Source organism: Nestor notabilis, unplaced genomic scaffold (genome assembly GCF_000696875.1).
Source record: "Nestor notabilis isolate BGI_N333 unplaced genomic scaffold, ASM69687v1 scaffold1229, whole genome shotgun sequence".
NCBI lineage: Eukaryota > Metazoa > Chordata > Aves > Psittaciformes > Psittacidae > Nestor > Nestor notabilis.
This window is the reverse complement of record NW_009943885.1, coordinates 68,482-96,269: the sequence shown is the minus strand read 5'-3', so window position 1 is coordinate 96,269 and position 27,788 is coordinate 68,482. Positions and strand designations below refer to the sequence as shown.

The 27,788-nt window shown below is 46.5% G+C and overlaps 1 protein-coding gene across 1 annotated transcript; it reads right to left on the bottom strand.

Moving 5' to 3' along the window:
* LOC104411663 (alpha-2-macroglobulin-like protein 1) lies at positions 1-22,821 on the bottom strand. Its single transcript, XM_010022144.1, has 32 exons — positions 22,763-22,821; positions 22,021-22,204; positions 20,818-20,980; positions 20,337-20,389; positions 19,442-19,459; positions 18,793-18,952; positions 18,285-18,369; positions 17,344-17,458; positions 17,099-17,213; positions 16,607-16,716; positions 15,979-16,146; positions 15,430-15,660; positions 15,178-15,241; positions 14,297-14,442; positions 13,553-13,702; positions 13,008-13,124; positions 12,301-12,448; positions 11,740-11,857; positions 10,314-10,539; positions 10,063-10,189; positions 9,688-9,809; positions 9,149-9,203; positions 8,391-8,474; positions 7,822-8,002; positions 6,783-6,853; positions 2,391-2,608; positions 2,032-2,247; positions 1,416-1,540; positions 938-1,028; positions 443-511; positions 127-229; positions 1-41 (listed from the first exon to the last, which is right to left on the bottom strand). The coding sequence occupies exons 1-32, from the start codon at positions 22,819-22,821 to the stop codon at positions 1-3; spliced, it is 3,933 nt and encodes a 1,310-aa protein (XP_010020446.1).
* Positions 22,822-27,788: the final 4,967 nt, after the last annotated feature.

The window sequence follows — 27,788 nt, the reverse complement described above, 5'->3', positions numbered from 1 at the left end:
TCAGATGCAGGAGACATTATAATCAGCCAGGGCCTGATCCTCTGCAACAAGACAGATCTAAGTTATCCTTATACAGCCAAGTGCAAACACCCAGACAGTCCTGGAAGCCCATCATTCCACACTGACCTGGATGGTAGTAGTCATAGACCCTGACATAGCCTGGCTTCAAGTTGGTCACTCCAATCGCCCGCTCCAGATGCAGGACATATGTCTCAGACTTATGGCTCAGCTGGGGAAGAAGAGCAAAGGAAAGTTCACTTTTGAGCTGTTCTTTTTATTCCTCACCTAAATTTGATCCTACTTATAGGCAACACTTTGATCCTACTCTGTGGAGTCAAAGATGACTCTTGAAAATCCTGCTCTGCTAGTCCAGTCCTGGATTCTCCACAGAACTCTGCAACTGCCCTCCACTCCTGCAGCTTCTCTAGTAGCACACACATACCTTGTCCAAGTAGATGGCAACACCTCCTTGTGTTTTCTCAGTTCTTCTCACAGAGTGCCAGTGCTGCAGCTAGGACAGGAGAGCAGAGGAAGCAATTTAGTCGAGTCTTTTGAAAAGCAGGTGTGAGACATCCCAACAAGGTTTAGGTAAGCTTGAGTGGGCAGATTCTCATTCACTCACTTCCAAACTTAGACTCTTGCCTCTTCAGGCTGATCTCCCTGCAGGGCAAATCAGCTCCTGCAAAACCCAAGGAAGGGAACCTAGGCTACTTAGCTGTCAAGGATATGCTGAGTGGATTGGCCCAGAAGGATCACCATCCTCAAAGTACAAAGAGAGAGCTGACACTATGTTCATGTTTGTTGTGAGGCAGAAGGCAAGGGATGGCGAGATTGCTCAAGAGAGAGACAGGCAACACCTTCCTATGCAACCTCTCCCTCTCCCTGGGCATATGGTCCCATTGACACCACATCACCATCCTGATTCCAGACTTCTTACAGACATCGCAGATCCTGGAGCCAGGATGAATCCAGACAATAGGGACACCTCCACAATCACCATGCTGGAAATGGATCTCTTCCCAGTGTACCTGGGGGAGAAGTTCAAAGATAGAGTCACTCCCAGCTGCCCCTTCCCTCCACCACCACACCCCGTGTGAAGGACGCTGAGCCAGTAGCCCAGTCCGGACCAGGGCCAAGGCAGTCACTTCTCTCTCTCACAGCAGGCACATGATGTCTGCACTGCTCTGAGCATCCCCAGCCTGAGGTGACAACTTGCACTCTTCTCCCTAGCAAGAACCAAAGCCCTGGGAAACACTTCCCCATCCCCAGAGACACTTGTATCTTTCCTTCCCCATGTTCCATCTGGACCTTCTGCTGAAACTGCCTAGTGCCCCCATTGCAGTCAAGAAGCATCCCTCTGTTCTCCAGCCATGCGTGGCTTTCCTTCCCAATTGGAGCAATGTCTTCAGAGTCACCTGACATTGACATAGACAGTAACAGAGTGTGTGTCATCCTCAGTGCAATTGTCTGGCTCAGTTTTCACTCTCAAGGCAAAGGATGTGGAGACTTGTGGGGAGGGCGTGTTGTACCTCAGCACCATCTGCAGGGAGACACAAACAGACAGAATAAGACATGGACAATCAGTTCAATATCATCTATCATACCTTTTTTTTTACTGACTACTTTAATCCTAAAGGTATGGCCCCAGACAGTGACTGGATAAACCGTTCACAGTGAACACACTTATCCCAGTACCCAAAATAAAGGTCATTCAGATTGGAAACTTCCCATGACCCGTCCAGCTGGGGGCTACCTTCTCCTCACACTTCCCCTTGAGACCGTGCAAGTCAGGCACACATTAGCAGGACCACTATAGAGCATTTCCACCCTCCTATACACTGAGAGCCATGGAAGCATCACTGTCCTCACATTTGACACGGTCCTCCAGCACACAGGTTTATCGCATTGGCAACAGGCTGGGATTAAAGCACAGTTAATGCACGTTTCCATGCAAAGAGCTGCAATGGAGAGGTTTGGTTTTAATAAGGTGATGAGCAGAGGGTTGTTACAGCAGAGTCTGTGGGAACTTACCTGGGTGAAGACACAACAGCTGCCATGGGCCTGCACTGAGAACTTGCCCGGGACTTCTGCCAGCGCTGCCTCCTGCACCAACAGACGGTTCTGGTAGGAAACTTGGAACTTCCTCCCAAAGCCTCTCTGGGACCTCACCCTCACTTCTGCAACCCCTTCCGTGCTGTACGTCAGCGCTGCGTACTTAGCCAAAGCCTGCAAGGCCACTACTGTGTCCTGAAAATGAAGGAACAATTACATTTGCAGCTCTGATACCCAAAGAGACTTGAACTCACCGTCCTGAGGACCTCCATAGACAAGAGCTCCTCTCCACAGAGATTCTTTCTCAAGCAACACCCCCTTCCCAGGCCACAAATTACCTGTGTTGAGGCAAACCCTCCGTAGGCATTCTGCTGCCTGGTGAGCCAGGCCACTATGCCAGAGGCTGTGGTGAGATCAGACCCTGTGACATTTGGCTTGGAGAGCAGGGCCAGGAGGACATAGGCTGTCAGCTCCACATCCACGGACAGTGACTGTGACCAAGGGCTGGTGCTGGGTCTGGGCTTGGCCGAGGTCTGACTCCAGTGGACCTGCCCACCTGGGAAAGGAAGGGAACAGATAACATTGAGGGATGTCAGGAAAGAAATCCTGGGGATTAGGAGGCACAGTGGCTTGTATCTCCAAAGACAATCAAGTAAATCCCTCTTGGCTGGGTCATTATGTCAATGGGTCAATTTGCAATTCCATGTATTGTGCAATATCCAATACCACATATTACATACCAAGATGATATGCAAATACTAATATGTGAATAATCTGCATACACATTGCCTCCCACACGTCCAAGTTCTTCATTGCCCTGTTTGCCACTCCACTACTTACTTGATACTAGCTAACTACCCACTAGCTAGTCCTGGGGGTCTGGGACTAACAAGAAGTGGGACACCTTGCCGGCTTGCTTCCCTCTCTGGCCCTTTTCAATCCTGCATAAGAAAACCCACTTCCCTCAGAGCCCAACCTCCACTTCAGGTACCAGAAAAGTGCAAGGGATTTGAAGACAATCAGCCGCCACACCACAGCAGTGCCAGCACATCAAATTCTCTTTGGTGAAGCACCTAGAGGGCAAGACTATGGTCCTTCCAGGTTGCATGTAACAAAGGGCTCAGAAAGGTCACTCATCCTTTCTCTGATGTTCACCTGGCACTGAGGTTCCAATACCTGTTCTGATTGCCTTTGGATCAAGCATATCAAGTAGCTCTTGCGTGCGTTGAGAGTCCTTAGCCAGGGCGAAGGTGTAGGCCAGCAGGGCCTGGGTGTAAGTGCTGGCAGCTTTGGGTAGGGAAGGAGCAATGCAGCCAAGAGCCTTGCGCACCACTGTACTCTACAGGAAAGAGTTACACGGGTGTTGGTCACAGACAAACATATGTGAGGCAGGCAAACACTGAGACACAAGCAGATACGCTGGCACAGAAAGTACCCCAAACGTTCACTCAGGTATCCCCATGCTTGAGCCTGCCCTCTTTGTATCAGTGCAGCATCAGTAAGGAGTGTTCTCCAGCCCCCAGTGCAACATGCTTGACAGACACCCCCCGTGCTGGTTATGAGCTTTAGCAGTGCTCTGTCAGTGAAATGAATGCCCTTTCTGCTGGAGAAACACCACCACATCTTACTTTCCAAGTCCAAGCACAACAAGAGCAAAAGCTCACCATTGCAAATGCTCACGCACAGCACACTGACCAAGATCACTGTGTTCAGTTCACCTCCACAGGGCCTCGCGGGGTCACTGGGATTTCCAGTTTCCCCCAGAACACCAGTACTGCTCTTGGCAAGAAGCAGCAGATCCACTGGTCTCAGCAGCACTGTACTCCAGCACTCAGCTATGCTGTTCCAAACATGAACCAAAGGCTTGCAGTGGTTGCCTATCCCCTCTGTGTGAATCTACAGCACTTTGTGGTTTCTGCTCTTCCAGTGGCCTCTTGGTTAAGGACAGTAAGGACCACACAAGGGCTACATTTAAGATTTATTCTTACATGTGACATGCTACTCAGCAATTTCTCTTCTAGGAAAGAGAAAAGGTAATGCCTGTGTCACCTTTGTGTTCTTAAGATGGTGGAGTAGTATTAGTGCATGCAGCCACCAATTCTCAGAAATACTCACAGTATCTATATCTGCTGTGCACAGAGTACCAAAAGGTCCCAGGATCCAGCTGCTGCTTTTTGGTTGCTGTCTCTTGCTAAAGCCCAGCAGAAACGCTATAAGCTAAGCTTCCATCATTTCAGTAAGTTCTACTTTTCTATTTGCTGCAAGGAAATAACTGCAAGCACCACAGTATAGAGCTAAGTAGGGATTACAGCAAGTTCACTAGTTTATTCAGAGGCTCCTTTATTATTCCTTTTCCTTCTTAAAGTTCTCATTCTCCCAGACAGTTAACAAGAGGGTAGGAGTACTACTGTTTGTACAACTACCAAGCTTCACGTGAAAACACTCGATGTACCACTTCTGAAGTGCTGACTGTTACCATCCATCTTAATACTTTGTCTGAGAACAGTCTGGCATGTATTTTAACCCATCTGGCTCTGGTGTCTTCTGGTGAAACTAACAGAAGAACTAAGAGTGCCACCCTACTGGAAGTGTTTCCACAAGTACTGTGCTCATCCTGGTGGGGACAATAGCAGTCCCGAGTGCATACTGTACAGAAGCATTTAGACTCCATGGAAGAAGTCATGTAAGAAACTGCTCCTCTACAACACGTCATTTGTTTCTCAAGTAAACATAAACTATTTGCTTTGTTCCAAGAGATCAGTTGCCAACACAGGCTGGGGGTAAAGGGCTATTTGTCTCTGCCTAGATTTTCTGTCAGCCAAACCATGCTTTAATATTGATTCATGCAGGACACTGTAAAATACTTCCAACCTTTTCCCTGCATTTTAACACCTAAAAACTTTAATGAGCATTTTAGGTGTGCTTGTGAGAGAAAGTAGGATCTGTTCTGAACATCTTGAGTGCATTAGCCCTTGCAGGACATCCTCAAACTCTTCCTCATAGTTTTGACCTCCAGTGAGTGTGTATTCCTTGTAAAAGCATTTATAAATCTCTCGAGGACACTCTTCCCGAGTGCTATGGCAAGCTCTTTGTTTTGCAATTGATCTACCCATGGACCTACTCAGCAAATTCCTTCACTGGGGCTAGGATAACCCTTTGAGATTTGTATTTCCACCTATCTGTTGTTACTTTTGAGTGTCTTCCATCATCAAGACCATGTTATCTAAGAACAACAGTTTATGCCTGTATGTCCAATTGCATAACTGTCTGGTTACTTTTACATCAACAAATCTGCTGCTGCAACAAAGCATTCCTCCCTCCATGGGCGATCTTCTGAGCTAACAATATTGTTGCCATTTTCTCTGGAGCCTGAAGAATTCCATTAGGTCCACTACCTTGTGGTAGCCTAGATTTTCTGTCACCACTGCCAGAGCACTAAGTCACCCTCCATGGATTCATTCTGGACAGAGTGGCTTATACTAGTTCATCACACAAATTGCTTTGAGGTCCTGTTTGTCTCTCTTTCAGGATTCTACTCATGATTTGGAGCACAGTATGGTCTCTTCTCAAGTAACTCATTCCTTTCCTTCCCAAATGACAAAATTAGTTCTTAATATCTACAAGCTCTGCATTAATTTTCTACCAGGATGAAGGTCCTTGTCCTTTTGTTTCATTCTGCTGCAGAGCACAGTACGTATCAAATCTTTGTCATTCAGTATCATGAAAAGCCTCATCCATGAAAGTCAGCCAAAACTTAGACAGTTCATAGAATTACTAAATGATAGTATAATTCAGATTGGCAGATACCTCAGAAGATCTCTAATCCAACCTTCTGTTCAAAGCAGTTAGCTATGATATCAGACCAGGTTTCTCAGGGTTTTACCCAGTCAGGTCTTGAAAACCTCCAGTGAAGACAACTAAACCTCTCTGGGCAACCTGTTCCAACACTTAATTATCTTTATGATTAAACAAGGTAACCCAAAGGACATCTTCTGCCAGAAAGAAGGTTAATTTTCATCTGTCTCCCTTTTTTTCCTAAGCTCATTGCTTTCAGATGCAGTGAAAAACACTGCTCTTTCACTTACTTTTCTTATTTCCGGAGAACTTTGCTTCTCAAAATCTACAGCAATCTCATTTCTCCATCAAGTGGATTATATTTTTTTTTCACTTTCCAGTACCACAGAGTCTAGTAATTAAGTTGTGATCCTTAGCACTTGTAAGAATTCCCTCTTACTATTATTATTACTTCGGTATGCAATTCCAACTGCCCTGCAGCACTCCTTTCCCAAACTTCCACTTTTTGTTAAGCTAAAATGCCTTTTAAAATGTCATTAATGTCTATTTACTTGACTGTGGGAGCAGCTGCACCCAGTTCTCCTCCCTAACAACCCACCATTAGCTCTCAGCTCTGCAATGGGTAGCAAGGGGGTGGGAGGATGAGGCAGGGAGCCAACATGAGCAGCCAAAGCCTGGGAATTTGGCATAGTATCTATGTATGGACTCCAGTGGCTCCCAGTAATCCAACCCCACCTTGTCTCCTGCAAGCAACGTCCTCCTCAAGGGATAGCTGAGACTTTTTCCTGAGAAGTGAAAAGTTTTTCCTCACCCACAGAATTACTTTGTCCACAAGCCTCTCCAAGAATGCTCTATTGCCTGCCTCAGTGACACCACTAAGCTCTTCAGGATCCAAATCTTAAAGCAAAAGCATGGCAAAGAATCCCAGTATTTACCTCTGGTGTCTCTCCTGCCTCCAAGTATGCAGCAGTGATGTAGGCAGACAAGGGGACTTCCCCATCCACACCTCCCTACAAAAAGCATAAACATCCAAAAAGCTGGAAAAGTTAATACCTAAAGACCTGAAGCTTTTCAGCAAAAGTCTCACCTATCCCTGGCTTGCTCCCACACAAGAAAGCAGAACAACACAGGAAAGTGAACTAAACAATTACCAGTACACTTAGCAAGAAGTGCTCTGAGTTGTCCTTCAAGGTGCTCTGGCTCCTACCTTCATGGCTGTGTGGAAAAGCTGGCCCACATTTCTGAAGCAACCATTGGGAAGCTGGTGAAACTCCAGCCAGGTGAGAGCAGCTTGGATGGTCCTGTTGTCCAGGAAGATGTATGGCTTGGCTTGGACAAAGCATTTAACCACAAATGCAGTCAGCCTGGTTAGGGAGAGAACACCAAAAAAGGCATAAAAGAGGGAAGAGAGAAGCAGAAAGAGGTGGAGTGAAGGAAAGAGAGGGAAGAACGAGTGGAAAGAAGGAATCTGAGCAGAAGTTGAGGAAAAAGAAAAAAACCAAGTGGGAGCTTTAATCTGGTGGGTCTCTCCTCAGCTGTTGTTGTGCCATTCCTAATTTGCTGCTCCAAGGACAGTTCATCCTAAGGAGAGCTGCACACCCCTGGGGAGCTCCTAGCTCACATGATGTCTAGAACACTTTGGGTTCAACAGGATGGAAAGGATTCGATGCTGGAAGCAGAAAACCAGCCACCTTCAGGCTGTCACACAGCAGGGGGAGAGACCAGGGCTTACCAAGTATTACCGTACTCATCCTTGGTACCAAATTCACTGTAGGAACCATCAGGGTGATGATACTGAAGCTGTATCTGGTACCCTGGGAAGGAAGACATTAGTGCTCAGAATGATATTTGCAATGAAATCACTGTGAAGGGAATAAGACAGTTGAGTGCTCTGAGTGGAAAGGGAGTAGGCACCCAGGACTATTGGTAGGTTGGACACTGGGGAGGCAGAGGGGCACAGTGGGTCTGTTGTACTTGCCATTGCGCAGGAATCCTGTTGCCCTTTCCTTGATCTCAGGGGTCAGCTGCCTCGTCTTCTCCAGGTACTGCAGCACATAGACAATGGGGGCAAACAGCACCATGTTCTGCTCCCCACAGCCGTGGGGCAACTGCACCAGGTGGTCCAGGTTCTGCAGCGCCATCCCCATGAGGTCCCCTGGAACAGAGCATAGGCATCCTGACCACCTCCTGGGCAGGAGGCTTTGGGATTCACCTCCTCATACCTGAGGCCCGTTCCCAGCAGTGCATCCAGCACAACAGCCCCAGCACAGCAGCGTGGGGGCACCTCTGTCCATCCAGTTTATCACTTCCACTGTGCCCTCCATATGAACTGTACACATTCCCATCCCATAAACAGAACACCCTCTCCCTTGCTGAGTGTTTTAGGTTATCTGGAATTAGGCAATGCTGTCGGACACATGGGGAGAACAAGGCACTGAAGCCTTGGAAAGCTCAGAAAGGGTATGGGGGACAGGGGGTGGGTCTGGATTTGGGCTTTCCTAGAGCTGAACTCAGAGATATGGGACTTTAGATGAATTCCTTACCGGTGACCGAGACGGTGGCTGTGACTGAACCTTCAATCACATCTATAGGCAACATCAGGGACACAGACTCCTGTGCTGGACTCCCTGACACCGGTGAAGTAAGGTGTGTGGGGAGGACAAAAAGAAATGCATTCTGATGAGAACAGCCTTCAAAATTCCCCCAGACTGTTCCAGACTGTTCTGTGCTAACATCCCGTTTCCCCATCACACGGGTTACAGATCACCTCAAAAACCCTGTCCCACTCCATCCCGAAATTCATCCACCTCATGGTGACTGCAATGTCCTAACAGCCTTCCTGCTAAAGAGGCTGAAAGGATTTTCTCTTGGAAACCCTCTGTGGTCAAAACTACCTGCTTTTCTCTATAGAAGTTACTCCACCTCACTTCAGATTTCAGTTGCAGGCATGTCCTCAATGCGCCTTGTGCTCTCAAAATCTGCTAATGGCCCCAACATACATCATAAAATTCAAGACAGGAACAGCAATCCTAAGTCATGTCCTCCAGCCTTGCAATCTTCAGTAGCCTGGGTTTATTATTACAGGTGAAAAAGGCCTCAAGCCTGTCTGGGGTGTTGATAGTAAAAGATTGGACCTCCCCACATCCTTATCTAGGGGAAGCTCTAGCTGGCAGTTAGAGTGTGCTTCAGTATCTTGGTCATGATGACAAGAGAAAATACTTCAACAAGTAGAAAGACCCAGGAAATGGTTACGCAGGAAGCAGGGGATGAGCAGGGTGAAAGAAGAAAACAATCTCTCTACCTTTTTCAGGACACAGGATGGAGCTGTGAGCCTTTTCTACCAACACTCCCTCTGGCTGTTGGAGCACATAGAAGTTGCATTATAATGAGCACACAGGAGAGAAACAGGCTTAGAAGTGGATGAGAAAGAGATATGGGCAAAATCCTGTTTCGGTCTGGAGAGTCAGCTGGAGTAACATCACTATCATATAAAAGTGTAAATTATCGTCAATAGTTTTCATTTCAGTTAAGAAAGCAGCATGCATTTTCAGCGTGTCATAACTTCTGAATGCCTGTGAAACTGATGTCAGAATCAGCACAGAACTCAGGAGTGAGGACATAAAAGAGTGCACATACTTAAAGTTTTCCATGGTATGAAGTGGAGGATATCCCTTTACTTCCCACCTCCATCAGCCCTCACGACTGGGCCCAGCTCAGGCCCTGAGATTCTAATTACACACCTTGAATAGCAAGGGGTGACTCCCAGAATTAACCCACAGAACATATGGGAATTGCACAAAGCCCACTTTTAGGTCTAGATAACAGAACAGCTTGTCTGACCCGGACTAGAAGGAGTTTGGTGATTGTGTCTTTCTGTCCTTGGTTTGGGACAAATGGTATCTCTTCACCACAGAGTTCTTTGGTAGCCACAGCCTCTGTGCTGAGGGTGATGTTCATGAGCCCTGAAAATAACATTTAGGTGCATAAAAGGTCTTCCAAGGAAGCACTTCCCATTTACATAACAGAAATCACCTATTTACAATGAAAAACTGAATCAGAGCCCTGTATGGTTCTGTACCTCCTAGCACAGGCTTGTGAGTAGTGATGACCTTAGGATGACTGCAAATGAGCACTCAATCTCAGCTCTTACAAAACATCTCTACCTTGGCCCCGTCTCTTCCCAGTTCCACCACCCCACCTTGCTGCTCTTCTCACCTAATTGCTCAGCTGTGACACTCCACTGAAAGGTCTTAGCTTTGCCAGCACATAAGCAGCTGCTGTAGACACAGCCTTTGCATGGCTTCAGCTGGAGGTGTGCAAACTCCTCCAGGGTCACTTGAATCTGAAGGAGCAGAAGGGATGGCAGGTGGTAGGTACCAAGATAAACATCACAGGCCATAGATTTCAGCCATCTCCTACCCACCCATACCCTGCTTTTCTTGCAGAGCCTATCAGGGCTCACCTACCTTCATGCATTGCTGCAGGTAGTTGAAGACTGTGGCCTTCAAGATGAAGGCCTCACCCAGGATCACTGAAGATGGCAGTGTGAGATCCACAAGGAAGGGCTTGAAAACAAGCAGACTGGTGGCTGGAGCAAGTCCAAAGCCATTAGGTCCTGTGCAGAACATCCCTGCTTTCCATTCTGTGATGGCGTCAGGCACAGTGACAATGACACTCTTGTTCCTATTGGGACTGAAATGAAACAGAAATGCAACAGAAGCATTTAACTGAATCTTGCTATACACAGCACTAGGTGACCTGGTCTGCACCCTTCTGTCTACTGCACCCCATCCCCTAACCTCAGTCAACCCCCAAACTCTGCTGATCTTGTAGCCCTTGTAGGGTTACAAGTAGGTCCTCAGAGAAGAATGTAACCACTGTCTCAGATGCTTATATCAACAGAATATTTTTGACAATAGGTTACATGGCTGCAAGATGCCATCAATCACACGCAGTGCTTTTCTTGGACAGCGCTTGCCCTTTGTGCATCTAAAAATGGCTTACAGATGTCAGCAGTTTTATTCTTCCTGGCCTAGGGATGGAGAACCAGACAAGGAAAGCAGTAGGACTGGCTCAACATCAATAGAACTCAGCATCACAGCTCCTGAGAGCAGCAGGCTGTCCTTGTGGCTGCTATCACAGCAGATATCTAAACAGCCCTAGCTAAAGCAAATGACATTATTTGACTCCAATAACTCGAGACTTTCACTTTTGCCAGGCACATACAGGAAGGCAACACATATGATATGACCTTTGGTGTCTCAGATCAGGCTAGTGGACAAACCACATAGCAGATATCTGCTGCTAGGGGGTGAAGAGGTGGATGTAGCTGGAAAGACAGTGGAGGTGGGAGAGGGCAGATGTTGGGGCATCTGGCCTGAGCAGACTCCAGTCTCCAGACACCAGACAAGAATTTCCTAAAGTTAGAGATTAAAAGTCTCCAAAAGCTCCCTCAACAGACCTGGTGTTCTCACTGAGCCTCACAGGACACAATTCCCCATCCTGGGAAGGACCTCCGTGGAGATCAGCTTCCCCTGCATCCCAGGATACATCCTGTGAGCACAGTTTGGGAAATGCTGGCCCATAGAGATGAAACAAGTAGAGTATAGGAAGCAAATAAAGCTGTTTTGCTGCACCACACCTGCTTTCCTATCTTCCCATGTGAGCCACCTCCCATGGATGGACAATACGTCTGTATGATCATCTAGTAAAGCAAAATGTTCTTGATGTAGACATGAGCTTAAATGAGAAATGGCCTGGCAGATATGAACCCCATGACATGTCCTTAGGAATCTTCCTCAGCAGCTTATGATCTAAACTCAGTTGTATCTGCTGCCACCATCAGTCACACTAAGCTACCCAGACTAGACCCACACTGCTCAGCTTACTCACCCCAGAGAATACAAATCCCACATCCAAGTTTTGAGGAGATGCTTGTCTAATTTCTCTTCAGCTGAAGAATCGGGTAAAAACATAGTGGGCTGATAGGTAGATGCTGTCAGATGCTCTGCTGGGAATGACAAAGACCCAGTCACCACAGAGTCTTCAGGCCCTGGTTTAGAGCAGAGCAGCTCAGGATCAGTTAACGCAATCAGCTCAAGAAGCATAGTATTGGAACAGAAGGTCCTATCCCAAATTTTAAAATCTCTTGCTCCATTTCAAATGACAGATTTACTCAGGCCCTACTTGCATTTGTAGGCACCATGGGAAAGGCAACCATTCATTCACCTCAGCGATAAGACCTAGGATCCAGACAGCCCATTAACATTTCAGAGCCAGAAGCTGTGAGCCCCAGGCAGCCTCACACTAGCACAACAGGTTGAGGGCCAGGGAATGCTCTTTCTCCTCCGTTTGCAATTATGGCAGGTTCTGACTCTTAGCTCAAACCCAGGACTGCTTTCACCTGAAAGACTAAGCATCCCCTGTAAGAAGAAACAGGGGGCAAATACTTACTGTTATGTGCTTCAAGGGTCTGAGCAACCATCAACGTGGGCCTGGAAGTAAACGTTCCTTTTTCCTGCAACTTAGCTGTTGATGGAGTGGTTGAACACACTCTGGGTTTCCTAATATTGGTGTTGGATATAATCTTCAAGCCCATTTCCTGCAGGAAAAAAGAAAGAACTGATGCACCAGAAGCTTTTAGTTCCCTCCCTGCCCTCTACCATGTGCCTTCTTTTCCCTTCATGCATGGGGGTCTTGGCTATTTCTAGCTTAGCAAAGTATTGTCTTGCTTCATTTTAAGAGGGAATTACTGAGATCCTCAGCAACGGGCAAATGAGGTCTTGTGAGATAATGCATCTGGCCTGAGTCAGCCAAAGTTATTCTTGTTCAAACACATGGTTATTTAGCTACGATGCCTTCTCAGCCTGCAGAGTGAAATTGCTCATGCTATGGAGATCAGACAAACTGTGTGAAATCCAATTAAAGTAACCAATACCTTGGCGTCCTGAATCACACAACCAAAGTGCAGTAACCACACGATTTCTTCCTGGTCAACATTTCAAGTCACTTATTCAAATAACAAGTGAGTTACAAGGGCCTAAACCGGACCTGCTCCCTGTGCTTTCTGTGACAGCATCCCTAGGACATTGGTAAAGTCAGGGGGTCACATTTCCCTCGGTTCATGAATTATCCCAACCCATCAAATCAACCATTCTTACCCTGAATGCTGTAAACACATCAGGCTCATCAGAATTTGGGAACCAGCATGACTGATCATCTTCAGACACTTGGTGAGGATACCTGATGTTATAAACAGATGGGAACAGCCTATAGATCTGAGAAAGCAAGGAAAAGGGGGAAAAAAATCAGCACAGATAAAATCTGGCATCCCCTTCCTGTCATACTTCCTAGGCCTGTTTGAACTGCTCCTGGCTACTGTGCATGAACACACGCCAGAAAGCTCAGGCTCACTGTCACTCTTCTGACAGAGCCAAGACAACCCGCTGAACTGAACATGAGACACAACGACAGAAGCTGATTTTACCACTGGTGCACTGAGTGATGTTCAACTTTTCTTGACACTTGCCCCCTAATCCTTATCCATGCCACACCCGTGCTGGTGATCCCAAATGCTGGAAGCGCTGCCCAGAACGGGCAGATAAGCTCTGCCCAGATGCAATGGCCTGTCGGTCTCCCTTCCTCCCTCTTTCCATCCTTCATGTCAGTACAAGGGAAGGGAAGAATTAAGAGCAGGCTCACTCACCAAAGAGTTGTGGAGCTCTTTTCCTGTCTTCAGCCCAGGGACGCCCTGATCCACAGCCCAGACGGCACACGTGGACCCAGGAGATGCCAGCAGGTGGATACCAACCTCTGAATCAGGAAGAGTCTCTGGTGTTGAGAAGCCCAGCTCCACCTGGATGGGAAGAATGCAGGCAATACCCAAATGATATTTCTGCTGCTGGCCACCCTACCAATTCCTGAGCAGGGAAGGCACCTACATGAAGAGAGTTTCCAAGGACTTTCCTTGGATGGAAACCCAAGGAATATCCCCAGAAGCTATTCAAGATGTCATCATGTTGAGGTTCTAACAGGAAGGATGGCAGAGGGGGAACCATCAATGTGCTGGAGATATTCCTGCATCAGCATTCTCACATTCTCACACAGCATTCTTCTTACCCAGTAAACCAGCCAGCCATGATCACACACCTTACGTAACTTTCTGCTCCATTTGAAGCCCAGATCTAAAATAAACTTAGTCCTTATCTCCGGTTCTTTATGAGGTTAGTCTCAGTTTCCCAAGTGCTGTTCACATGCTTGCCCAGCACATACTTGCTCCATACACCACAGCACACTTCACCATTCATGAACCAGAATTCATGTAGCAGCATCCTACATCGTATCAGCCACAAAGAGCTACACATACTATGTATCCCCCAGTCTCTTCATTCACCATAGCAGACACATTCCTTCTCACACATTTACTCGTAGCCTTAGACACAAATCATACCTTATTTCTGAAACACATGGAGACACTGAACGTGGCAGAATCGGCGATGATTTTTCCATTAGGGAAGATAACATAAACTACAAGTCTTGGAGCTGGTGCAAAGATCCAGTTGAAGGTAAGAGGGATGGAGAAGACGCCTTTCAGCACTAGATGGAGGAGAGGGAAGAAGAGAAAGTAGTTTTATAAGTAAAAATGGACTCTGATCAGGTTTTGCCATTCTGCATGTAGCCATTTAATCCCTTTCTTCAAGTCTTTCAGGGCCAAGGATATTTCTGGATACCACTGAAATAATCAAGACCAGCAAAAGACTCTTCCTGGTTCTGTTTATTGCCTCAAGGAAATTAAACAACTCTTTGGAGTTCAAGCTTAGCTGCACAAAGAGTGAGAGGTTCAGATATCTTTCGGAGTCTCCCATCACCAAACATATCCCATCCCATCACCAACAGAGGTGACTTCTACCCCAAAGCACCTATAATTTAGGTTTATAAAAAAAGAACTAGAGAAGCAGACAACAGTGAGTCAAAATGTGGCATCCTAACGACTCAAATTATTTGTAGACAACTGCAAATTAAAGCAGAAGAGTTTTGATAGAGGGTAAGGCTATAGTTTCATGCCATTTGTAGGGGCAGCAAAAGGAGATTTTGAGAATTAAGGCAAAGGAGGATGAGCCTATGGGCTGGGAAATTCTGAGCGTTGTTCTCTTGATACCAAGCAGAAAGGTAAAGGAAATCTGGAAGCTGGAAAGGCACACTACTCTGATGCAACAGAAAAGTGGTGAGCCAACTCTAAACTGCCAAGAGGCTTATGGCACATATCCAAATAAGATGGAATGACACAGACCACTGAGTGCTTGTAGACATAAAACAGAGGAGTGCACTTACTTCTTGGCAGTCCAACCCAAACAGTCTTCTGACCTGTATGGACTATCCTTCTTCTCCCTGTGACCTAGGGAAGAATAGAGAAAAGGAAGAAAATGCCAGTCACATAGTCTCTGCAATCCAGCCCCATGATGGCCGGATGAGCTACCTGTCCTGGGCTGAGCCAAATCTACCAAGTACCAGGCTTGAATCTGTAGTAGAGGCTGATCTTGCACCTTGAACCATCACCCTTCTAGCAGTTCCCCAGAAACTCACAAAGTAGGAGAAGATGACACGCTTGGGCCCATGTTCCAGGTCCTCCTGATAAATTCTGAAGTCCACCTGGATAGCCTCCTTTTTACCACAGGGCACTGTTTCTGGCACATGGACAATAGATAGAAAACTCCTGCTGGTGCTGTAGAATGGACGTATGAAGTAAGAGGCTCGCTGGTAGCTCAAATCTGCTGTCCCAGGCTCTTGATCCAAATCTTGATGCAGGACAATTGCCTTGTGAGAAAAAATACCAAAACCAAACAGCTAATCTCTCTAGTTAAACAAGTCAGCTGCAAATCACCCTCACTGCAACTTGGTGAGAAGCTCAGATCAGGTTTTAGCAACACCATAGCACAGGTTTCTGTGTTGACAGTTCATGAGGACAGCAACTGGGATCAACAGAATAAGCTCTCAGAGGGAGACAAAATCCAGAACACACTGAGGTGTTTCAGATTTGACGTCCTTCAAGAAGGAACAAGGGAGATATCTGTGGGGCAGTAAATAGCTCTGAGATACGTTTGTAGCCCTGCCAACAGACCCTTCCTCACATACCTCCAGTGCAGCTGAGGTACTGTTCCAAACAGTTGTATTCAGGCTAAATGAAGCTGTCCCAGAGTCCCCAGTGATGTACTTCTGCTTAAATTGCTGCTCGCCATAGCTTACTACGAGGAGGACATTTTTGTGCTTCAGTGCCTTGCCTTGGTAGTTGATGACTTTAATCTGAGAACCGTGGTGAGCAAGAGAAGTGCAGAAGAGTCTAATCAGTGCACAGAATGTCCTGCTACTCAAAACACATCAAAGTCACCCTTTCAGTCACTAACAGTATTATCAACACTGCAACTGGTCACCTCTTATTATCATTTGCAGTACCTATTATCATTCATGCCCATGCTCTCTACCCCTTCACAGCAGAAGGCCTCCCAGCTGTTGAAATTCCAAATGCTTGGGTTTTCACCCCGAATTTGGATGCCCATAGCTGCTGTTCCTCAAGGCTTGTTTGGCAAATGATAGTCTTGGGTGTTATTCTCACTTCTGACAATTCAAGAGTTTTGTTTCTGCACATCATTCATGCCCTCCCCAGCCCCTAGCTGGAGGTGAGGTCAGAAAAGACACCAGATAACAGTCCCTGTGAAGGCATTGCTTATGCTCTCACCTCCAAAAGACTGTAACTAGGAATTACCTTGCCTCTGTATATCTCTCCAGCATGGTAGTAAGATTTCACATCATCAAACAAGGCCATCCCACCAATCTTGGAGATGAATAACTTGTGGGAAGCATTGACATGTATCTCTGGATGAAAACAGTGAGACACAAGCGTGAGGGAGGGAGCAAGGAAGCCAAGCACCCCTCAGCAATTTCCTTGCAGAGTGACCCACTGGTAATACTGATGCACATGTTCAACTGCACACACATTTCATACCAGAGACCTGGGTATTTAGTCTTCCTCCTACTTCTAGCCCTTACAGAGGTCCCCAAACTTCACCACCTGAGGTGCACTCCGAGTGAGTGTGTTATGCCATCAGGAACTGCTGGCTCTGTAAGGTCAGAGAGCAGACCCAAGGGGCTCAGAAGGCTCAAAGCCCTTGCTAGCCTGAAAGTTCTCACGTTCTTGGTAAGATTAGTGCATCTTCACATGCCTCCTCCCAGCCACCAGAGATGCTTCCAGAGTTACCTGTGCCATCCTCTGTTAGCAAGGCTTCTGCAGCTACGCTGTCCTGATAGTACCGGAAGTCTCGACTGAAGGAGGACAGACTCACATTTGTGAAGAAGCAGCCGGTCTCATCTGTCTGGAAGTACAGAGAGAGGAAAAGCCACGGGGCAGCATCACTATTCTTTCAGCTGAAGCCTCCTGCAGCCTCACCTTACCCTGGGCACAAATGTGCCTGAATACTGCTCAGCTCCTGCTACGCATCTCACCTGGTTGGTAAATTCCTGACAGAGATCTGGTTTCGAAGCACTGGGCAGGAATGGGGCTATCTTCTGACAAAGGCTCACATGAACCGTCCCGTGCACACCTTTCCCATAAGCATATCTGTTTGGAGGAGAAAAGGAAGGAAGAGGCAGTCACACGTAGTGAGAGAACACAAGGCTTGCTCCGCAGAGTACTTACTCAGAGACACAGAGGCCCAGAGACCACTTACTCACAGATATATTCACAATATACCACAAGAGTGGCAGCCACACAGCAGGCCCAGGAGCCCTGACCCAATAAGCAGGGTCAAGACAGGGCTCCATGATGGGAGATCATGGGCTATGCAATAAAACTAGTGTCAAACTAACCTTTTCTGGGAAACCAGAGTGTTTTAGTTGCTAACTCAGCAGAGAGGTCTGCACTCACACCAGCATCACCCCACAATATGCTGAAGGCATGCATCATCTTATGAGCAGAAACACAGGTGATTAATAAAATGCCTTTCATTAAGAAAGCACCTTTACATGAGGCTGTTAAGCCTAGCGCTGCCCTTGGACTGTACCTGGGGCAATTCCTTTTTGCCTTTTTCTACTTTCTGCTAAAGCATAATCTGGAAAAGCTTCCTTCATTTCCCTTTTCTTCTGCAGGGAGATGAACATCTGACACGTTCTGCCCCACAGATAGCTGCTTGTCAAAGGGTAGGTTGCTCCCCCATGTTTTTGCTATAGAGACTTGTGGAGTGTCTTTGGAAAAGGTGCATTAGAGTACCAGAAGTTATAGGAATGTTTTGTGTGCATCGGACTTCAAAGAGCTGCCATGGAAAATTCTGGTCTCCTGTAACTGAAGGGTAGTAAATTTCCTCAGAGCTCCTCATGGTTACTTAACCATCTTGTGCTCATCAGGCCAGAAAACAGCACAGGGACGTCCCTCCAAGCAGAGTCCTCACCTGCCACATACCCGGAGTGGGAAGGTTTTTTCTAGCGCATAAATCTGATTTGGTGCCTCAAAGATCACTTCAAATTTTGGTAGCACTGGAAAGAAAAAACAGAACTGTAGGAAACACTGGCCAGGCACAGCCTTTCCAGAGAATCAACATGAAGATAAGACCACGGTGGAATAAGAGCCAGGAAATGGAGGAAGGTGGCAAGAAGGGGAAAAGAAGATACTCCTTGTTTCTTTAACAGATTTGTGTGACCTTGATTTGCCTGACACAGAGATCCAGAATCAGCTGTGCCAAAGGTCTGTGGCCATACACAACACTCCTCCCACACACTGACCCAAGGTCCCAAAGTGATCCCTCTCCTGAGCCTCTGCTCAGACTCTTTTCCATGACAGATTCTACTACTTTTCTCATTTGCTCTCAGGATGGTTATCGCAGGATAAACACCCAGCTTCCTGGATGAAGAGTGCAAGGTCCTCTCTGCAGCTCAGACATATCCCCCGCATGTTCATACCATACTCCTGGACAGAGAAGCTGCCGTATGCTTTTGCGTTGGTGACATTGATGACATATGTCCCCAGCAAAGGCTCATCACTTAGCTGGAAAGAGAGATCTGCAATGCCATCTTGGGGGACCACATTCAGCCATTGCTCTATCCGGTTGTCCTTAGGGTCCTACACCCACAAGAAAGGAAGAAGCAGTTGTTACAGCGTCTCACTGATCCACACCCCAGAGAAACTGAGCTCCAGGATTTCAGTGCTGCAGACTATCAGGTTCTATATGTAAGGAATGAGGTTTGGTGTAGGCTAGTCAAAAAATTTTGAAGACGATATAATGCTCCCAGCATCTGAGTCTCCCTACACTTATCTAAATCCTGATCTCCAGGAAAGATTCTTCACAGCTTTAACTTTATTCATAAAGGTCTAAGCTGATCTGTCTATACTCTTGCAAGAACAACTCAGATTTCTACTGAAGTAAGTGGGAGCATAACTTAAAGTAAGTGCATAAAAAAGAAGCTGTGAGGAGAGTGTTAGTTTAAGAAATCTTGAAGTTCTACTATTCTACTCGGAGACCTGAAAAACCTACCAGGAACTGAACATGAATAGCTCAGTAAAATGGCTGCCATCCACATTACTGTAACACTAGATTCCAGCACCACTCACCTGGAGAAACAGAGAAACCTGGAGGGGGGAAAGGCAAAAACCATTAGAAAACAGAAACACATGTCAGCAACACACAGACGGTACTTCAGGTGCAAATCCCTCTCTGAAGGATGTGCAAATCCCTCTCTGAAGGATGTGCAACTAGTGATTTGGAAATTTAGAGCACTGACAACAATATAAAGTAAAATAAACATCACCAAAAAGGAGAAATATCAGGTGAATCTATTACAGTAAGGTCTGGAGAAAAGGAAAAGCCAATCTGGAGGTCACCCAGCAGTTGCTAATGACTTCCTGGCAGAGCCCTCCACGGGGAAAACTCGCTACCCAAACAGAACTACTCTGGCTCAGCTGCAGTCTTCAGGGATTACACAGGCATACGATCACATAGTTTGGAAGGAATTTCCAAAGCCCAACAGCCTGTTGAAGCACGTCTTCTTAGAGCAGATTGCTCATAGCCTCCTCCAGTTGAGTTTTGAACACCTCCATGAAGGAAAATGCTTTCTCTGGACACCTTTTCCAAAATCTGATCATTGTTGCTATGAAAACATCTTTCCTAATTTCTAATGTAATTTTCCATGTTCCAACTCATAGGAGCCACCTCTCCACCAGACGTCCAGGAAAACTTGACTTGCAAATTATTCCCTCCCCATGACCCCATCGCATTAGGCATCAGTATGTCTTACGCTTGTGCATAAGACGAGCAAGAGACACGTACAGCTCTGTCATCTTCCTCAGTTACCAGCTTTTACTCGAGTTACTGTTCTCCTCTGGACACTCATCAAGCCTGGCCCAGGGATGAATGTGGAAAAGTTGGCAGATGAGCAGGGTAGAAAGGAAGCAGGACCCACGCATGGAACAAGGCAGCCTTTCCCACAGCAGGCCAGGGCTGGCTTACCGAATCATTGAGCACCATGAACTCCTCATCCAAAGTCACTATGCGGAATCTCACTGAAGGCAAAGAAGTATATTTATCAGATAAACAGGATATTATATAGGATAATATAGAAATATATTTACCAGATAAAAGGAATATATTTAACCGATCTCAGTCCTTCCATACAGACCCTTGCTCTGCCTGTTTCCCCAGGTCTCGTCTCCACATTTGTGTTATACACATGTTATCTGACATGGATATACCCACGTGTAAGATACCATGGAAAATTACCTACTGCCTCCTACAGCTTCACAGTCACCATAAGCTGGACTTTATAGCCACTGAAAACACCGCTCAATGAGAGACTGGGCAGTGATGTTTTCAATTGTCTCAAAGCCTTCTGCTAGGGCTGTCCACGAATTTCAGGCAGTCGCAGGCTTTCCATATAGTGTTACCAGCAAAAAACCTAAGGCCCACAGTTGCTCCCTTTTGCAGCTCTCACCTGTCTGCCCTGGTTCATAGATGGGCTTGTCTGTTTGGACAAAGGTGCCACGGCCAGCCTTGGAGATCAGAACCTTTTCCTTCTCCTCAATACTGATGCCTTTGCCCGTGATGATCAGTTTGACAGTGGCAATCTCCTCTGTACCATCAGCTGGAGGTGTAACCTGTACAGATGGAGAGAGGAGAGCACACAGCTCTCAGGTAATGTCCTGTGAGCCCTGAGCAGAAATTCAGAGTGAAGTGGAATAACTAACCAGTTCCTTTCCACATGTGCCAGGACATGCCCTCCAGTATCTGGATTCAGATCGCATCTAGATCTCACTTAGTCCTACAGGACAGCAGGAGGCCCAGCATGTCATGGAACCTGACCTTTTTTGCCACTGGTTCAGGGATTTTGCCCCTGGTGACAAGCAAGTGCCTTATACCTCTGAGTCTTCAGACTTGGTCAGGAAGATGGGCAGATGCCAGAAAGGTGGGAGACCACAGCAGAGAATCAAAGGAGAGCAATTAAGCTGTAGCAGAGCCTCAAATGCTAGGCCTTCAGAACTAGCATGTGCTAACAAGTAAGAAAGTCAGGTTAGAAAAGATAACCCAAAGGTGTTCCTGACTCCAGCAGCCAAAGACCCCAGCAGCCTCAGCACAGAATACACTGTATAGTAGAAGAGATGCTGTTTAGGCATGCCTGCCTCGTCCTAAATCTTTGCTAAATTCTCACCAACAATGAATAGGTTCTAAGCTGCTGCTTAAAAATAACAAGCACATCAATTTCCATTCAACTGCTCCTCAGTAGCTCCTAAGAGCTGAGTTGCTGCCTGACTCCAGGTCCTACAGAAAGTACAGCATGTCACGCAAAGCACCGTTTCCTCAAGCTTTAGCTGTGGAGCTGTGCAGGTCCTTTAGAGAAGAGATAAAGCTCCTTCATCTAGTCTGGGATGGAAGAGAAGGGAACAGGTGGGTTCTTTTTACGTACCCAAAGTGTGGTAGATTTTAACGCATGTAACTGCAATTTAACAATTGATTCAGAAGGGAAATTCAGTGCTGACAGATACTCTGTCTGGCTACGCATCCCTAGGCACCATCCACTCCCCCTCCTAGCAGACTCACTCCAAGGCAAAGTGAATCCTGTCCATGTCATCCCTGGTTAGGGAGTAACGAGAATGATTTACAGTTCCAGAAGAGAAAATCAGTGATGGCATTTGCTCACCCAGAACTTAGTGCACACAAAAGCCGCCTTCTTCTGGATGGTTTCTTGCATTAAGAACTCACGTCCTGCAGAGCGCTCCAGGACCAGATTCACTTGAAGCTTTTCTTCATAACAGGTAATATGGAGGCAGGCAACTTGGGTGGACGGGTAGCGGAGATCTGCAGGGATCACCACCAGGTAATGTCTGGGGCAGGGGAAAGAAGGCATCAGAGGTGGCACCAGGTTGAGGGCTCAGATGTGTGGAAGAGCTTCCCTGCAGTGGCCTACTACTGCAGAACTTCTCATGAATGTGCTGTGGCTTCAGTCAATATTGAAAAGAACAGTGAACCCAGCGAAGTGATGGCTTCACTCAGAACCTGGGAAATACTTTCCGCTTGATTAGCTTAAGTGTAGCCCTATATACACTAGTTATCTCCTGAACTCCCCAAAACCATTTCTTGCAGTCTTCAAAAGAAGTGGCCTCATAACCTTGCAGTCTAGACACCAGTGATTTGTTCTAGCATGGCAACTGGAGAAGCAAACATCCCTGGGTCTAAGGTCTGACTTGGAAGTCCCCCCAAAAGGTGGCTTGTGTTTAACTCATAGTAGCCAATCCTAATGCATGGGAGGTTAGGTAAATGAGTCAACTACCCTTTGGGGTGCTCTATGATAGAGCAGAAAGCTGGTGGCATGGAATGTGGTCCATCTATCTAGACGGATACCTTCATGAAAGAGACCAAAACAGAAGTTCAGCATCACTCACAGTTCGTGAAAAGCAGCTGCAGCATGGAACAGAAGGCTCAGGAGGATGCCTATCCTCATCCTGGGGGCTCTTGCTCCAGTGGCCCTCTTCCTCTGAAATCACTGAGGCTGCTTTTAGGGGGGCAATTGCTTTCTAGCACAGCCTAAAGAAGAGATGGGATGGGGGAGGAGCCAGCCTCTCCCCACCTCTTCCCTTCTCCTGAGATTAGAGCAGGCAGCAGTAGGGATGGGTATACTGTGCCAAGTCCCCCTTAGCCAATAGCAGTCACTTTGGCTGCCACCCACCAGTTCAGAACATCCCCTCCTGCAAGGCTGCCATGGAGACATCTGACCAAATAGATTTTTCATGGTAAAAAAACAGCAAGAACTTTGCAGATCAGTGACCCAGGCCAGGTCCTGATCACTTGTCACTTTGTGTCTGTCCCTTTGTTTCAGATGGAGATGGATTGTTGCTGTGCAGCCAGCAGCAAGAGCTCACCCCAGCGCACAGCAGGCAGTGCTGTCATTCAGGACACAGGGTCAGTAGCTCTGGATCACGTTATGGGAAAGTGGATCTCCTTAGGCTGTTCGGCTTGAGAATGGGAGCAAAACCTTGCATGTGCCTAAGGAAGCACCTTAGCAACACTACCACCAGCCAGCAACCACTAATGAGCCAATGACTTTGCCTTTTCCTTATCTGAATACAGGGAGGGAAATGGAAATACACACTGGTCAGCAGATCTCCCCACCGGCTCCCTGCAACACCCATTAGCAACGGCATCATCTGCAAGGTGGGGGCCTCAGGAACTGGTTCCAGTTCCTCATTGTTCATGTCTGGATGTGAAAGGTCTAAGATACAAATCTTCTGATTCTGGTTTTGGATTGAGGTTCAGGTTAAAACTCACAAATTAAGACATGTGGGACATTTCCCAGCACTGATGACAACGCGCATAGAAGGGTGGACAATTGTGCTGTTACCAGCCTGGTCTCCCAAGAAGCATGGTCACCATGTAAACTGCCTGTTGTGAGTGGTACTCAGATCGCATGAATTCTCAAACGACATCTGAGTAGTTTAAGAATTCATGCAAATTTGAGTTTGAGTTACTCCCTAACCATCTCACACATCTGTCTCATTGTGAGAGACAGCATCAGTTAGCCCAGGCTGCAATGTACCAGGGACTGTCCTAATAATACAGACAGCTACAGTTCTGTGCCTGGAAATATTTCCCAGCACTGTTCAACAGTGCTAATGCAACCTAAGCTTTCCATATCTGGGTCTCAACATGGTGCTACTCAAGCAGGCAGCTGGAATCTCTTTGGCAAAACCAGGTTCCAGAAATTTCCAGCTAACTTGGAATCTCTGTTCCTAAGCCTCTCCATACTCTTTTTCCAGATGGGGTTGGGAAGTCTGAGCCCCCTCTTACCACTATCACTGGGCCACTCTAGAACAAGAATGCAGCAGAGGGCCTATACATTATGCACAGGAGTTGTTGGTGCTGGCACTGCCTTTGTCTCAAGCGCCAGCAGTTTCACAGCTTAACTGATGGAGATAACTGGTCAGCAGCCAGATATCCCAACTGATTTCAGAAAACCAGCATTGAGTTGATCTAAATCAGTGTTAGGTTACTAGGCAAGGAAGACTGGAGACCTTTTCTTGTGATAGATGCTTTCTTGTGTCTTCGTGAAGTAAGATCACGTTACTGAGAATGGCAGGCAAACGTGCCTTTTTGTCTAAAACCTAAGATTTTCCCACAGAAAGCTTGAGCCAGCTCATAAATGGCCATAAATGCATCAAACGTAGCCAGAGAAGTCCAGCTGCTGGCACTGCTGACAGGAGCTGCACCCACCAATGCCAGCAGCATGGAAATCTCTCTGACCCTGTCCCGCTGTGCTCCTCCTGCGCTGTTTGCCCAGGTGCGTTCTCTATTCCTTGCTTGGCTTTGGCAAACCTGGCTCTTGCTCACAGGAACATACACGTGAAGGATCTGCATTGAAGGCAGCAACTCGCAGCTGCACAGGTGTCATAGACCTGAACACAGTCTCTGAATTAGAGAAAGCACAGCAAAAGTGTGCACAGTTTCTAGTTCTGCACTTTCTTTCTCTATACGGACATAAAGAGAAGGCCTTTGTGATAGAAGTGTTGAGCCAAGAGACGCCTGGGGAGTTAAGGGATCTACCCTCGCCTGAAAACGCACTGTTCAGCTGGAGCAAAGGACATAGAATATACTAACAACACAAAACCATATAGATACCTGCTCTTCACAGTAACTGGAATCAAAATGGAAAGAAAGAAGGGGAGACTTAATAAAGGTCACACCTATGGACACGGAACACAGTTTCAATGGTTCAGAATGAGGACTAGGAGCAATGGCACCTTGGAAATCAGTCCCAATGTTTTAATATGTTTTAATATTGAGGAAAACAAGAAGTCAATACTATCAGCATTCTGTATGAGTAGAGTACTAATGTCTGCAGAGCACTTCGAGAGCAGACTGTGCAGAGAGGAAGAAGTCATCGGTTTCTTGAAATAATCACATGTTAGAGACCCTCTAGCACAGAATAATACATCAAAGCAACTCAAACGTTCTTCATTCTCCTCTACGACATTCATCACCAGCTTCATAGAGGCTTAGGGCCTCCCCCGTTGTTGCCTTTTTTCCTTTCCAATTACAAACTCCAAACTCCTAACCACTGACATTTTCAGCTCGCCTCTTACACATACATACACACACTCTGTAACTACTGTGTAGCGTCTTTGAAGGCAATGAGATCTGATATCCTTGTGTTTTGATAGTGAAGTATATTTTTGCATTAAGGGTGTTTCATATTCCACACAGGGTTCATAAAAATCTGTGAGGCCACGTTTCTGCAACCTGACCAACATGATGGAATCCCCCCAAAGAATCTCTCCATAATGCCAAGGTAGATTAGACTGCTGCACCCACTTTCTGATACCTTAACAGCAGAATTTGTCCACTGCACCAAAGCCAAGCAAGAAATTGAGAACACACCTGGACAAACACAGCAGAAGGAGCAGGAACTGACTGGGTCAGAAAGCTTGAAGGCAACCTAGTGTAAACTGTTCTATGCCTCTCTCAGTGCTTGGCTCCTACACTGCCATCATTCAAAGAACTGCAAATCTGCTGAAGTTTTTGCCCAGAAATCTAGTGCAAACCTTCAGGTTGTAGGCTTTAAATTTGTTACTTGGAATTGAGCTTTAGAGAGTTACAGAACTGTGCCCAACAGAGTTTGGAAACCTTTACAAGAAGACTCTCAAACCATGGGCAAGCCATAGATCTCTCTACAAAGAACAGGTGTAAAACATGAACTCTGTAGCTTTGCATCCTTTTCACAAATAACTAGTGCAGCTTATTTCTACCTAACCCTCCAAAAATCCACACAACCCATTGAAAGAGCCTATTATCTTCTGAACCTTCTTGGTCCAATACCCAAACTCTTAGTTCTTGCTTCATCTTTCCTACTCATCCCACTGAACTTCTGAGTTTCAACCCACTGAAACTTCTTTTCCCACTGAGAAAGTCTTATCAGCGCTCCAGGCATAGTGACTTACCTGAATCACAACATCCCCAGTTGTAAATTCAAATCTAGCCATGGAAGTTGAAAACTGTTCACAAGTTGGTAAACTGGCTCAATCAAAACCACAAAGACTTCCAGATCTGAATGCTGTGGCTTAGGAATCATGTGGCTTAGGAATCATCTCTAGTGTCAAAAAGTCAAAACCCAAACAAGCTATTGGTAAAGCTTGGGGTTCTAGGCAAAGCAAGTTCCACCAGAGTGATTGTGGTGAAGCTTTAACTACACGTAATGTATTTGTGCACCTATTTGTCAGGTCTTATGTGAGATTCTTAGTTTTGGTGAAGCCACTTTCTCAATGAAGTTGCAACTTTGATGACACCAAAGGAACTCCTTCTTGGTGGAAGGACCAAACAAAACTCATTTTGTATGAATATAGTTCTAGTAAACTGACCTGAGACATCACAGTAGCTTAGAAGAGGTGATCTTTGTGGAATAGCTTGAACACTACCAGAGATGGGCAGGAGGCTACACTCAGAGTGAGCATATTTCCAAAACATCTTTTAACCGTGCCTTTTCTATTTAATGTAGAACTAAGCATACAACCGAATGCATGAAGAGATGAAGCACGCAGCGAGCAATAGAGGTCTGCCCACAACTACTGAATGCAGGCTCAGAAGTTTCAAATTCAAAGGCGTGTGGAAGAAGCATTAATGTAAAACAGGTACTCAGTGTTAGACACAATTCACACCACTACTCATCTGCACCTGCTATTTTGATGACACACACACACATGCCAGGTACACAGGTTTGCCATCTTTCTGGACTCTACATGAAGAAAGGGACAGGGAAGATTTCTTCCTTTTGAGGAAAGGTATCAGAGATTCTTCTTCCTCTGGCGATCTCATCAGTCCATTCTCTTTCTTCCCTTCCTTTCCTCTGCTGTCTTCTTTGGGTACCCTTCCTGTGCTGGCCAGTTCACAGATAAGCAAAGCCATAGTCCCCAGGCACTTTGAGGGAAAGGACCACAGGGTGCTTCCTTATATACAGCCTTTCCGGGCTGGCTATAAGAAGGAAGTTCTTTACTGTGAGGCTGGTGAGGCACTGGAACAGGCTGCCCAAGCAAGCTGTGAATGCTCCAACCCTGGCAGTGTTCAAGGCCAGGTTGGACAGAGCCTTGGCAACATGGTCTACTGTGAGATGGCCCTGCGCATGGCGGGGGGGGTTGGAACTAGATGATCTTAAGGTCCTTTCCAACACAAACCATTCTGTGATTCCCTTCCTGGCCACCAGTGTGCTCAGTCAAGGGAATAGTCTATATTTAACAAAGCTCTTTTCTTCTCTCTGAGCTAATTCTTCTCCCACCCACAGTTCTGCTGTGATTCTATCTCCTCATTTTACTGCACATAAGGTGAAAATATTTGCTCCCTACAGCAGAGACACCATCTATTGCATCCAACACCCAGACCCAAGCAGAGTTTCCTTCAAACTCTGCATAGTTTGGTAGTTCTGAC

Bases quoted from the DNA above. Each gene is read 5' to 3' on its own strand.
- LOC104411663 (XM_010022144.1), bottom strand. From the start codon at position 22,821: ATGAGGATAGGCATCCTCCTGAGCCTTCTGTTCCATGCTGCAGCTGCT. The intron at 16,717-17,098 runs GTAACTCTGGAA...GTTTTCATCCAG, and splicing joins GCTAACAGAGGATGGCACAG to AGATACATGTCAATGCTTCC. The intron at 42-126 runs GTCAGTGTGGAA...GTCTTGTTGCAG, and splicing joins CTATGACTACTACCATCCAG to AGGATCAGGCCCTGGCTGAT.